The sequence below is a fragment of the Leptodactylus fuscus genome, chromosome 4, assembly GCF_031893055.1.
Source record: "Leptodactylus fuscus isolate aLepFus1 chromosome 4, aLepFus1.hap2, whole genome shotgun sequence".
Taxonomy (NCBI): domain Eukaryota; kingdom Metazoa; phylum Chordata; class Amphibia; order Anura; family Leptodactylidae; genus Leptodactylus; species Leptodactylus fuscus.
The window spans coordinates 76,864,401-76,878,841 of record NC_134268.1 but is presented as its reverse complement, the minus strand read 5'-3'; the positions used below and the strand labels follow the sequence as shown (position 1 = coordinate 76,878,841).

Genomic DNA, 14,441 nt, shown 5'->3' with positions numbered 1-14,441 from the left:
AGCCAAAGAGGGGTCATATTTTTGGAGCTGTGTCCTGAATGATTCTACTGTTTTTTGGATTTCTGTTATTCTAGGTGAGGTAACCTATTTTATGTTTAGTTAGAGCCTAGTCGGGCAGGTATTTATTTTTGTATTGTTTCCTTTGTTGCTGCACTACCTTTTTGAGTGAAAATAAGTTCTACCTTTGTTTTGGACTAAAGAAACTGGACTTGTGCGTCTATGCCACCTCACCTCCCCTAACCAGACCCTGACAGTATATAGAATCTGTTATATAAACATCCATATACATGTTGATCAGGGAAATACATTGATGGACACTGTTGTTGCAGGTGTAAACCAAATTGGAGAGCATACCTTTACTTTCAAGTGTGTGGCAATATTTCCTGCATTTTTAAGAGGAAGCTGTTGCTTAGCTGATGAACCCAAGCTACATCTTAAACGAATGGTCTGAAAAGAAAAATAGACATCTTTAACTTCTATACAAACAATATGTGTATGTAAGGTCTTGGGGGGGGGGGGGGGGAAGATACCAGAGACTAACCTGCAAATCTTTAGGAGCATGTATCCTCGCACAGCCAACTCTTGCATGCAAGGGGATACTTTTCAACAAGCAAGCAGGCCCTGGGCTGTCAACTTCAATATCAATCCTTGCTATAAATTCTTCAGGTGGTCCAAGTGAACCTGCTATTATAAAAGTAGAATATTATGCTGGTGGGCAAGAAAGTATTTTCAGAGCTTAAAACTGCCCCATAAATGAGAAATTATAGCGGGACCAGGGTTTCTCCAAACTTTTCAGACTCGTTGTACCAGAGGGTCACGACCCCCAGACGGGATTCCAAGGCAGCCCTGCGTAACCCTTGTTGGCAATTGGTGAAATAGTGTGACACGTTATAACAATGTCCAACTAAACTATATACAATAACTAGAGCTTCATGGCATTGCATGGTCACATGCATGTTGTTGTAAAATGTCAGCAGTGAAGTGATTCTTTGTGATGTGGAGGAAAGCTGCATAACATATAATATTATGACATGGCTGAAATTCTTTAAAAGGAGCCTGTCACTAGGGAGAAGTATATTATTTCATAATCCAGCAACACAGATAGGTCAGGCTCATTAGAATATAAAGCTCACCACCCCAACTAGAAAGGAACCATGTTCCAAAGTGAATGCATTAAACAGGCTAGAACTGGCCGGTTACGTGAAGTGAAACGCACAAGCTAAATTTAATTTTATAGATTTAGGGCCCATGGCTAGATGAACCAAAGCTGCCATCTAGGGCTCTGCTATCAAACTTTATATGCCTCGCCTCTCAGGAATGGAATCAATGAGAAATCATAGCAGTTCCTCTGGGGTGGGGTTTAGTTATTTTTCCCGTCAGAGTGGAATAGTTATTTTTAGACATGCTGTATAATATGTGATTTGTGGCTGTCCTTGTTGGTCCAGGCACAGACTCGACATCTAAGTGTTTGTCTCTAGAAGTCTCTTGGTGCTGCCATGAGTTCCAGTCTACCACAGATGGATACTGGCTGGCCAAGGGATTCAGTACTAAGGAGTTCCAGGACCATATTGCCGTCTATTAGAACAGACATTGTTTATGCCCACTGATGCTCTCTTGCCTTATTTGTTTTTATTCTTAATATTGTCATTTAATTTTATATATGTGCTCTATGTCTATTTATGTTGTTTTTTTATGTAACGATGGAGATGGTGGATTTCGAAAAAAAAAAAAATAAATAATATATATATATATATATATATATATATATATATATATATATATATATATATATATATATCATAACACTCTTCAACAGGGAAGTTATAATTAACAGCACATGCTTAGGACTGGTGTGAGGAAACATGGACATAAAACTTGTTAGCAAGAACTTCACTCAAATCCTCTTTGAAATTTAAAAAAATATATTCAAGACGAACCGCGCTTCTTATAGATCTTTGTAGGAGTCAGATGATGTTTTCGTCATAAAAGTATATGCACTCCAATTTGTATACTGAGTATCTTGGCAGCGTATCAGCTATTCCGACCAACCGTCGGTGGGATATACAGGAAGATTTTTTTGGGGGGGGTTATACCAAAACAGTTGCTGATCGCGCTCACTCAGAAAGGACAAGTGACTTCATATAAGGTGAGTATTTATTAGAATAATGACGCGTTTCGGGGTATCGGAACTATGCAATTATTCCACCCCTTCTTCAGATAACTAAGCTCCTGAGACTGTGCAACTTCCATAAAACTCTCCTCCTAAACTGAGCCAAGAATCCTAGTTGGTAACAACGAAAACCTCTCTCTTTGAAATTTCTGTTTTGTGACAAAATTTAAGTACACAGAACTCAATGGGGAAGGTTTAAAAAAGAAGTTGGTTTTAGGTTTGTTTTTTTAATTAAAGTTAAGCAAGGTAGTCTTCCAAATAGATTCAAGCAGAAATAGTAACTATATCCATGTCAATTTTCCTCTTACTGCAAAACACTGCAGAGTTAATACTAAAATGCACCTTCCAGGACCTTAGTCTTTGAGGATAGTGTTTTAGAGGAACTCTGGGTATTAAGTGAAAGGAGAGCTCACCCATAGTGAGGCACCATGCACATGACTATTATGTAGTTCTGAATAACTAGTTTATTTGTACCTGCTGAGCTATAAGTCTGTGGTGCATGGAACACGACCCATATTCCAAATACTTCTGGTTCCTGGGAAAAAAAAAAGATAAAATTGTTAGACTGAAATACAGTTGTTGGAAAAAAAAAAAAAAAATAGAAGGCATTACAATACAGTAAATTATACATAGAGTGCGGATTAGATTTTAGAGAGCCTATAAGTAACTTGCTATAAAGAATCAAAAAATAAAAATAGTTCTAATTTGGGTTTAAAGGGATTTTTACAGGTATCTGATGTAGCAAAAAACGGAAGAGTATTACAGATTCCAAAAGTAAAATCTAATTGGAAACTCATCTCAAATACTACAAAGAAAATCATCTGCAACAGTGCTGAAACTTGTGAAACTCAGAGGAAACTGCAGGGGCACAAAATACTGCTGAATACTTGCACTGTCAAATAACTGCAACATTTAATGTAGAACAGAAAGAAGCTTTGAGCCATGAACTTCATAAGAGTACAACAGAAACCTATACTGGACAACATTACACAACCAGTGTCAGAACATGGATCACATCTTCTCAGAAAAGTACTATTAATGGATTAAGAAGTACAATTATATACCTTTAGCAGTATTTTGAGTGATTTCTGGGTCTCTCTGTGAGTTCCTGGCATTTTCTGCATTTGTTTACATGACCATCTTCCTGTTTTTTCTATAACTACCATGATGCCTTGGGCTACACTCTGAGCTGACTCACATCACCTCCCTCTCTCACTCATACCGCCTCCCAGTTTCCCTGCCTAGCCCGTCCACTAGTTGTCCTTCCTAACTAACTCAAGTCCACCCAATCATAGTTCAGTCTTCCAGTCCAGATCTTCTAAGCACAAGATGACGCTTATTCTGGGCTGGCACCTCCTCCTCTTGACGTCTGTCAGATGCGCACATCTGCACAATAGAGCTGAAGTGCCGGCATGCGCGTTAGCCCAGAAGAAGTGACGTCCTATGCCCAGAAGTTCTGAAACGGAATACAGGCAAGTATGATGGGGTGGGGGGTGGTTAAATTAGTTAAGTAACATTCCGTTTCCGGAAGGGGAACTACATGTTCTCTGTAATGTCACTGGAAAATGTGCCTGGGGAGGTCACTGGCTGCCGTAGTAATCTAGTTAAATATAGATTTTGGAACAATAATTAATTTAGAAGATAGAAAGGTGTGTTTAACTTAATTATAACTATCAAATTATCCTGGACAAGCCCTTTAATTATTAACAGGATACTTCACCTTTGAGGTGCATAAGCCCAACCATGAATAAAGGCCAAATGAAAACCATGTAATGTACCCAATTATGGCATCTCTAAAAGTCACAAACTGAACATTCAGATAGTTCTCACTCATAAGAATCTGTTTTAATAAGTTTTCAACAGCGTCCAATCAGATCACCTGTTGTATCAACAAATATGTCCGACAAGAACAAAAGGAATCTGGAATCTGAGGCAATACTATGGGCAACACTGGTTATTTTCATTTACAAGTTATTAAGAACAAAAGGTCAATGTGGTAGCCTGACCCAAATGTATTATATGTATTATGGCAATCGTCAAAAGGTAAAAGGACCCTTCTCAAGCCCAACACTGCGTATAAACTTTGTATTCCTTGGATTTAGCGGAGAACATAAAACAGAATGTGACTCCAGGTGCAAAATATAAAATGTGGAAGGGAGGGGTACGGAAACTAAGTAATTAAGTGTAGCAGCTCAAAAAAGGTTTCACACTGAGTACATGGCATATCTTCCCTCTTAGCACTTCTTAAAAACAAATATCAATCAACCTATTTTTTACCTGGTTGTCATAGGATGCATACATAACATGGCTTATAACAGAAGGAGAAGACATCTTTGAAACGGTATCTGAATGTACAGCAAGTTCCTTCACTGCAGGATTCTTGGAAAAAGTGAAGCAACGCCATGCAGTGGCATTCTGGCAACAGAAAAATAACAATTACTTTATAAATTGTTAAAGTTTAGCCTGTCCTGGTAAAACCAATTCACAAAGATTGCAACAAGATGTCCTGTTTTGTAATGAAGATATGGCTTTGAAGTGGATGTCCACTAGGCGACCACATTCTAAGGGTACAACTTAAAAACAATACTTTAGATTTTGGATTGCAGTTTAGCACCATTTGAGCCAATTAAATAACTGTTATGAGCTCCTGGAAATCTCCATAAACAGGGCAATAAAATGATTAATAAAACATCTAAAAAAAGCCTGTTCTTTTATGCACAGCCAAAACACATATTGTAAATGTCTTTCAGTATTTTTACCATTTGCAAAGTAATAGGTTAACATTATTATTCAGATCCTTTGGTTATATTTATAAGAATTTTGTGCTAACTCGAGGAAAAGATGTTAGAGTAGCAAAGGCCATACTTACCGCGCTAATAATAAGTCTGATCGGTACAGTAGCTCGTGTCTTATTTATCAATCTTAGTGGAAGAGTCTTCCAACTCCCAGATGAGAGATCGCCAAAATCTAAACAGTCGGTCTTTCCTGTGTCTACCTGAAGGGGTTAAAAAGGGTTGAATAGGAATTTAATTGACTAAACAAGGAGATACTTGAGCAGTACTTGAATGTCTCTTGATTATAAAACCACTTTTCATAAATTAGTATTACAGGTAAATAAACTTGGTAATATATCTTAGGCTAGGTTCACACTTTGCGCTGTGCTCTTCGTTGTTTGTATCCACCGTGGAATCTGAACGACAGAGCCCATCCGCTAAAACAACGCTTACCCACAGACACCATAGACTATCCCACTAATATAAACGTGAAAGTTTGTTTGTTTGGATGTTTGTGAGTTTGGATGTATGTTCCTCAATCATGCAAAAACGGGTGAACGGATTAGCATGAAATTTGCCACAGACCTAGATATTCACTAGGAAGGAAACTTAGGCTACGTTTTAGGTCCCACGCTCACCCGGAATCCCGACCGCGACCAGCGAAAGTGCTCTCCGGCTCCGCTGAAGGACCTGAGATGACGTCATCACAGGTCTTTCAGCGGGAATCAGATTGCTTGACTGCAGGGGAAGCCAAGCGGCCTCATACGTTGGTGGCCTTGCGTGGCCGGCACCACTGAGAAAGTCTCCGCCCGAGAAAATGGCGGCTACTCCCGGCTCGGAGCACCGCCGCCATGCCAGCCGGCAGCATGGGTCTGGCATAGATTGCGGCCGCCTCACCCCACATTCTGCAGACAGCCGCACCAGCAGCAGTGACTTTCGGTCGGAACAAACAGGGCTGAAGGACATCACCATGTCATGCGCGGGGCTCCGATTGGCCCAGGAACTGTGTGGGCAGAGCTACAGACCCACAAGTCGGCGTGCACCCACTCACAAGAAGAAAATGCTGCCGTGGATACCGGCATCTAAGAGCCGCACCTGCCGGCATCGCTGTAGCCCGGCGCGCGACGTGGAGCGGTAAGTCTGCCAGGGCCCCGGGGGTCGGAAGGGGTACAGGGAACTGTGTCGCACTCCCACAGATCGCCGTCTACTTGTGCCGCACGTCGTGCATGGCCACAACAGCTGCGCTGCACGGTCTGCCAACCCCATGCACCCCTGCAACCTGGGCGCACGGGGAGCCCGGGGTGGGGTGAGCCGGGTTCGCAGGTGCGGGTGGGTGGTTAGAGATGGCAAAAACGGGGCACAGGGTGGGGGGTGTAGGGGAGGAAAGGGGGCACGGGGTGAGGTGGGAAGTAGGCTCAGGGTCGTGGGTTGGGGAGGGAGAACGGAGCAAGGGAATGTTGGAGCGGATAGAGAAAAAAGTGGGGGGCCAGGGGGGAAAAGAAGGGAAGGGGGCCAGCAGGGCACAAGGTGGGGGTCCATGGGCGCAGTTGGCACTGTAGGTGGGGCACGCAGGGGGTGGGGGGCCGCGGACGAAGTCGCGAGTAATTCTAGTAATTTATACCGAAATCGGCAGAGAAAAATCCTCCACATTTTTGGCAGAATGGAGACTTATGGAGACTCCGACACAGATGTGAATGAAGTCTTAAAGAGGACCTTTCATCAGATCGGGTACAGGCAGTTTTATATACTGCAGGAAAGCTGACAGTGCGCTGAATTCAGCGCACTATCGGCTTTCCCGATCTGTGCCCGGTGTAAAGCGCTATCGGTCTCGAGACCGTAGCGCTTTAGTGTCAGAAGGGCGTTTCTGACAGTTAGCCAGGGACGCCCTTCTGCCCAGCAGCGCCTATCGCGCTGTAGAGTGTGAGCGGGGAGGAACATTCCTCCCCGCTCCACAGTACAACGCGATAGGCGCTGCTGGACAGAAGGGTGTCCCTGGCTAAGTGTCAGAAACGCCCTTCTGACTGTAAAGCCCTACGGTACCGGGACCGATAGCGCTTTACACCGGGCACAGATCGGGAAAGCCGATAGTGCGCTGAATTCAGCGCACTGTCAGCTTTCCTGCAGTATATAAAACTGCCTGTACCCGATCTGATGAAAGGTCCTCTTTAAGGAAATCTGCTTCCTTCCTAACATAAGCTACTCTACTCCTTCAAATATGAAAATAAATAAAATAAATAAATACAGTCCATATTTTCCGTTCACACAACTCTGTAAAGGAGAGGGGCATTCATCATCCCCATCAAACAGCTGCTAGAAAGCCATGGCCGGCTAGGCATTTCCATTGCAGTGAGGACTGCAGGACACACATTATAGATCCAGATGAACGACCTTCAAGGAAACAAATTTATGTTTTTAGCCTTCCAGAACAGCAACTACAATCATTCAGCAGTTCGCCATTCTGGCATAAAATAGATTTTCAAAAGCATGGCTTCCATATACAACTTGCATGGGCACTGCTATGAAGATCTAGGCTTACAGGCTTTTGTTTCTAGCAGTCAGTTCTATAAACTACCATTTATAGTAGATCGTAAAAAAAGATTTACGTACCTCAATTAAGGGATATTCTGACATAGCAGTAAGGAGAACTTTAGAAGAGACAGTTTCAGCCCTAACAATTGTCTCCGCATCAGCAGACACAGGCCAAGATGATACGCTTAGCACACACTGGAAAAGCCCTGCCCTTTGAGGCAGAAGGAGAAGTTTTACATCTTCAGATGCCCGAGGACCAATGATTGTTTTGTTTTTAAAAATTAAGCACTGGTGGGCTCCAACATCAACCTGAAAAAAATGACAAAATGTCAGCTACTGCTCTACTGTCAAACTTGCCATGGTATTGTATGTATGTATGTATGTATGTATATATGTGTGTAGACACAATCTCCTACAAAACTACTTACTTTTTCTCCATTCACAGCAATACTGATTATACCAATATTAACTTGCATCCATCTTTCGTTGGGATTAAAGATGTTCAAAGATGCCTGAGATGCAATGCCAACACAACATGTATTAGGGAAGGTCACCTCTTCAGGCACCAGAACTTGCCCTTGTGAAAGAAGAATTATCAGACGTTGTAATTCACATTTCTGCCACCAATTGATATTCACTATTAATAGTCAGTAATACAGATATATGTACTTACCAAAAGCAGATGACATCCTTGAGGTCCACTGAGAGAGTCCCGAAGGTCCAGTCTGGGAGTCCACCAAATGGATATGATGGCCATTGATTTGACTTCCTGAAGTGTGACTACTTAATGGAAGGGAAGAAAGAATACTGGAAGCAACATTTGCAGACAGTGGAACACCAGTTACTGCGTCAGGATACCCTGCATGGCTTCCAACTGTAAACTGGGAAATTGGAGTAACCCCTGCTAGATATTGTTGTGCAAATGGAGCAGTGGAAAGAGAAGGTGCATTGAAGAGTCTTCGATCAGATGGCAAGTTCTGCAAGCTACTGGCTGGCAACACTGGTTTAAAGCCCTGAGCAAGAACACATTGGTGACTGCCAGCAATATTTTGTAGGGCATTGTACTTATCCAGCAAAGCTGCCTGCAGCATGTTTTCACAAGAAGGTCCTTGAGCTGATTTTGAAGCATAGTGCTGCCATGCAAGAGCATCTGACTGGGTATCAAAACGCTTCTCGGCCAATAAATCAGAACCAAAAGCTTTAACTTTGCCTTTATTATTTAATTCCAGGTGCTCCGTTTCAGACGTCTTTCCATTTGCTTTCATCAAGTCTTCTGTTTTTGATCCATGATTACAGGCTGAGTGTGCGCGAAATCCAGTTGGACTCTTGCTGACTTTAGGTGTTTCAAGGTGTTTTTGACATTTGTTTGGGATCATCATCATTTCTGAAGGTGTAGGACTGGCTCTCACTATAGTGGTACTCAGTTCTATGGTGTTATTGCTCTAGAAAAGAAAAAGCAATAGAAAACACTGGCTTATGCCTCATGCATCCCAGATAAGATAAAAGAGTTCACATGGTCCAAACTACTACTTATCTCCTATCCACAGGCTAAGGCACAAATGTGATCAGTAAAGTCACACCATTGAAACTGCAAGCAATGGTGTGACCGCACTGATAACATTTGATCCTACCATTGGGACTGCCAACAATCACCAGAACCAGAGTCTAGTGAATCCCCATTTTAAATGGTGCAGCGGATACTCATTCTGATTCTATTGAACTGACAAAGATAGTGGAGCACAGTTCTCAGCCATCTTTGGAAGTTCTAAAGACTGCACACATGAGCAACCATCACTTTATTCAGAGAGAGATATATATATATATATATATATATATATATATATATATATATATATAAATATATATACACACACACACACACACACAAAGAATGGAGGTCCTGTGTCACTGTTTCAGTGAAAACAACCTTTTCGATAGGCGATAAATGTTGATAAGTGAAAAACCCCGACATCATGACCACTGGAGACATGGCTGCTTTCTTCTTCTTTAAAAGTAACATCACTCCCATTGGTCACATGGCCATGCTGCAGATTAGGCCCATTTATATGCTCACTTCCTGAGAAGATGAAAACAGCCAGGTTTTCTAATCCTGAATTACCACTTTTAAAAGGCCATAGACCTAGAGATTATAGTGAAAAGCAACCATGATACAATCTTTCTCCTATTCAGTCAAAAGTTTGGAATCACAGGTTTCCGTCTCACCTTTTTCTTATCAGGACTCTGAATAGTGGTATTCTGTAATGTATTGTCTGTGGCTGAAACATACGTCAGTCTGCTCAGGCTGGGACTGAGACACGAGGATTCAGGGGACGAACCTGCATTTGAAATTCTCTGAGATGATTCTAACCCTTGTGAAGAATTTATAGATCTAGAAGGAAATAGAAGCAGAAGACTCTCCTTTATTAATACAATTAGTGTGGAAGAATTATTTTTTATAACCATAAGCAAAATTAAGGAAAAAATAAAGAAAAAAAAAAAAAAATCAAAAAAATCAACCTGACCATCAAGTAAGGGCTCGTTCACATCTGCGGCCCGGCACTCCGTACTTAGGTTTCCGTTTCCTGCCTAAAACACAGGCAGGAGACGGAAACCTGCAGGAGACTCTGACCCATTCATTTGAATGGGTGAGAAAGCTGTCCGGCCGTGCGCGGCAGTGAGCGTTTTAGGCTCTCCGCCGCGAAACCGGGTTTTATAATCCGGACACAGAGTCGGACATGCAGTACTCTGTGTCCGGATAAAAAAAAATCTGGTTTCGCGGCGGAGAGCCTAAAACGCTCACCGCCGCTCATGGCTGGACCCGGTCTATGGTTTCCGTCTTCTGGCATGCAGAAGACGGAAACCATAGAACGGAGACCCCAAACGCAGGTGTGAACCCAGCGTAACATGGTTACTCTGTGAATGGTTTTGAATATACTTTACTGTATTCTCATTGCATATAGCTCTACAGCATTTTCAGTTTCCACAAAATTAAATCTGTAACTCTGCTTCTACAGCTGGTACAAATTAGAAGTCACTGGTAAAAAAGAAGAATTTGCAGTTTGTACACAGGATCCCTAGGGAATGTGCATAAGCAGTCCTTGTTTGCATGGCAACCCCTCAAAACCTGCAATTATCTTGGGGGAACCAAGTGACGGCAGGAGTGGGAGCCAACTTGTTCCCTGACCCCCTGGATGCTGAGATTGCTCATGAGAGCCATGCGGTTAATCCACTGGAGTTGGAGTATCCTCTAACTTTAGCGGCTAGTCCTAGGCTTCAGCTGCGCCAAAAGTAATGCCTCAGACACAGCTCCTATGCCCGCGGCATTACAGCACTGTACTATTACGTCGCTGAGAGTCAACTATACACTCATAAGAGTATGGTACTTGTAATAGTACAGCACAGAGCATTAAGTAGTTAATACCCGGTTTTCCAATAAATCTAAGGGCATAATCTGGGAATAATAGAAAAGCTGCTTTAGGCTAATGCAACACGTAGATTCCCGCAGCCAAAAAGCGCTGCAGGAAAAAAAAACAAAAAACGTGCCGTTTCAATTATATCTATAATTTACATGCTGTGTTATTCAAAACTGCAACAGTTTTGGAAATCGCAGCATGTCCGCAGTGTGCATTTTTTTCCTAAGGTTTGGATGGGATTTGCTTGAATCCCATCCACCTTGCTCAGACTGTAAAAACCAGGGGTTTTTCTTTTTTTCCTGCGGCATTTCCACTGTGGTCAAAATGCGATGTTTACGCCATATGGGGCCCCGGTGTTAATGTTATTCTACTAATACACTAGCTAGAAAACATTTGAACATAAAACAGTTAAAACAGTTGGTAAAAAAAAACAAACAAAAAAAAACCACACACACAAAATAAAAAAAATAAAAAAACGCAAATCAGAGCAGATACCCTTTCTCAGAAATCTTTATGGAATCTTGGCTTGGAGAGGAATGAATCAAAGGGGAAGTAGATGGTCTGAAACTGTAATGTTCCTCCTCCACTGTATGCACATCGTAGTCTGGAAAATATGTACACAATAGGAGAAAACATCGGGATTAGACATCACAAAGAAATAGAGTGCGTCAGCAGTCACAAAATCTAATAGCAATTTTCTTAACTACTTTGTTAAAGGGATTCTACCACTAAAACACTTTTTTTTCTAGTTACCACGTCGGAATAGCCTTTAAAAAGGCTATTCGTCTCTTACCTGTGGAAGTGCTCTCCGCCGCGCCGTTCGTTCAAAATACCGGTTTGTACCGGTATGCTAATGAGTTCTCTCGCAGCGATGGGGGCGTCCCCATCGCAGGAGCAGCGATGGGGGCGTCCCCATTGCAGCTCGAAAACTCACCGCAGCGCCGCCTCTCCTGTCTTCGGTGTCCTCCCCTTGCTTCTTCAGCGTACTGTCGGACGCCTGCGCAGTACGCTCTGTTCGACAAAGATTGCCGAACGTACTGCGCATGCGCGAAATTGCGATCCCAGCCATAGTGCGGGCACCGAACTTTCGCGCATGCGCAGTACGTTCGGCAATCTTCGCCGAACAGAGAGCATACTGCGCAGGCGTCCGACAGACGCTGAAGAAGCAAGGGGAGGACACCGAAGACAGGAGAGGCGGCGCTGCGGTGAGTTTTCGAGCTGCAATGGGGACGCCCCCATCGCTGCTCCTGCGATGGGGACGCCCCCATCGCTGCGAGAGAACTCATTAGCATACCGGTACAAACCGGTATTTTGAACGAACGGCGCGGCGGAGAGCACTTCCACAGGTAAGAGACGAATAGCCTTTTTAAAGGCTATTCCGACGTGGTAACTAGAAAAAAAAGTGTTTTAGTGGTAGAATCCCTTTAAAGCTTGCAGTGTAACTATAAAAAAAAAAAAAATCACTTCAAACTGGCAACTAGCAAATTTAGATAAAAAGGAGATTTTGTCGCAATAATAATATATAAAAAAAATGTTAGTACGGTAGTAATTATGGATGATGTCAATTATGGAGTTGCTGATTCAATGCCATCATAAATAAATAGTAAAAATAAATTTAAAAAAATCCCCTAAGTAATACATATTTTTAAACAGAAAAATGCTTCTTTCTCCACTTGTCAGGCCCTCCTCCTACTTTCTGCACTGCTCATATCTATCTTCAGAGAATACTGTCTGGCAGATTTCAGACAGGGCAGGTTACACAATTTAGAAAAAAGTGGGAAAGAGGAGAAAAAAGTCTGCTAAGACAGACACAGGCACAGAAATTTTGCTACAGCCAACAGTTTTAGGCTAAGGCCCCACTGGGCGGAAACGCAGCGCTAAAGTGTTGCGGGAACAACTGTGGCGTAAACGCATTGTGGTTCTTCCCGCAGCGCTTTCAACAGAAAGTTCACAGAGTTACAATTATATCTATAGGAAAGCCGGCGGCGTTTCTGTAGATATAATCGACATGATGAGATTTTCAAAACCACAACGGTTTTGGAAATCGCAGTGCGGACACGCATGGACAAATTTTTTCAGCAAAGTGGGCATGGGATTCGCATGAATCCCATCCACTTTGCAAGTATTGTAAAACACCACGATTTTTACCACAGTGTTTCCGCCGAGGCCAAATCGCAGCATTTACGACCAGTGGGGTCCCAGCCTTAAGCAGTTTTTTTGAAGTTCTGATCAGTAATGATGTCAGAAAGAACTCACTTCTCTACAGCAGCAGGGGTGAACCTGCCCCTCTCGCCGCCCGAAGCGAACGAGAGAAAGCCCCCCCCCCCGCCGGGGAGGGGCTTAGCGGAGGAGGCGGGGCTTAGTGCCGTTCACAGGCATGAGAGCAGGCCTGCTCTCTGCCTGAGTGTGAGGGGAGGCTGCCGGAGCAGCGCTGCTTCAGCGGCCTCCCCAATCCTCCGCTCCGTACTAAGCCAGTCCAGGACAGCTTGTCCTGGACTGGCTTAGGTAAGAAAAAATGCCGCCCTCCCTGAGGCCCTGCCATAGCGCCGCCTGAAGCGCTTGCTTCAGGTCGCCTCATGGGAGGTGCGGCACTGTACAGCAGACATCCGTGCCTGTATCCCTACTTTTCTATTCCTCTCTTACTTGACTCCTCTTCCCTGGGATGAGCTAATTTGATTATTTCTCCCTTGAAGCATTGCACAAATAAGTTTCTGTACACCATTGTGTCTCGTCAATGAAAATCTGTAGAACCTCTTTTCCTGTGCTGTGTCATTCCTTCTCCATAGACCTCTATGGTCTGCAGACTGTTTTCAACAAAGGAAAACTTGGACGGTGAATTGAGCAGTTTAGGAAGAGGGGGAGCAGGAGAGTAGTTTGATGTGTGGAGAAAGCAGCATTTGCTCTAACAGTAAATATCACAAAATATTCTTATATTCATTTGTATTATTATATGTGTGTGTGGGGGGGGAATGAAGCAAGTGTTAATTTTCAAGTGAACACAACAAGGTAGTCACTAGGATGCTTTACCTAGGCCTCAAACTTACTTCGCCAACTATTAAATTTATCAATAACACAAAGGTTGCCAGAAAATCAAAAGTTTAGTTATGCTTTAAGCAATACCACCACAATGGCCTCTCTGAGTCATAGAATAAGACAGACTGCCCTCCTTTACCGCTTCCAGAAAAATGGCTAGAAGTCTAGCAACAGGACTTCACAATACATTTTAAAGAATTCCCTGAGAAGTCCTTCTACTCAGGGGTCCTTCTCGTTTCGTGACAGCTACTTTCAACTCTTCCAAGGTAATAGGAGGGAAAAGAATTTCCTACACCTCCTTCGGTAATTTGGTGAAGGGCATATCATCAAGATGATTATCAATATATAATTCACTCACATCCATTGTAGAAGTACATGCTCCACATTAGTTTTCACACAACAAAAGATCTCATGTTCTCAGTGACACCCTCCCTAATCTCATCCTATATCCTTGTTATGTGGGATGATCCATTGTGAGCCCTTACAACAGTGTGCAGCAAATGAACTGCACTCTCTCCACTC

At 42.9% G+C, this 14,441-nt stretch overlaps 1 protein-coding gene across 1 annotated transcript in view; it reads right to left on the bottom strand.

Moving 5' to 3' along the window:
- CEP192 (centrosomal protein 192) overlaps window positions 1-14,441 on the bottom strand; it is a 104,677-nt gene that overhangs the window by 19,815 nt on the left and 70,421 nt on the right. The window contains exons 28-37 of the mRNA XM_075271976.1: window positions 11,382-11,490; window positions 9,697-9,862; window positions 8,147-8,915; window positions 7,902-8,050; window positions 7,552-7,782; window positions 5,040-5,165; window positions 4,448-4,585; window positions 2,645-2,705; window positions 542-684; window positions 355-447 (exon numbers count right to left, since the gene is read on the bottom strand). Coding sequence (XP_075128077.1) covers window positions 355-447; window positions 542-684; window positions 2,645-2,705; window positions 4,448-4,585; window positions 5,040-5,165; window positions 7,552-7,782; window positions 7,902-8,050; window positions 8,147-8,915; window positions 9,697-9,862; window positions 11,382-11,490 — 1,985 coding nt within the window. The remainder of the gene's footprint in view (window positions 1-354; window positions 448-541; window positions 685-2,644; window positions 2,706-4,447; window positions 4,586-5,039; window positions 5,166-7,551; window positions 7,783-7,901; window positions 8,051-8,146; window positions 8,916-9,696; window positions 9,863-11,381; window positions 11,491-14,441) is intronic.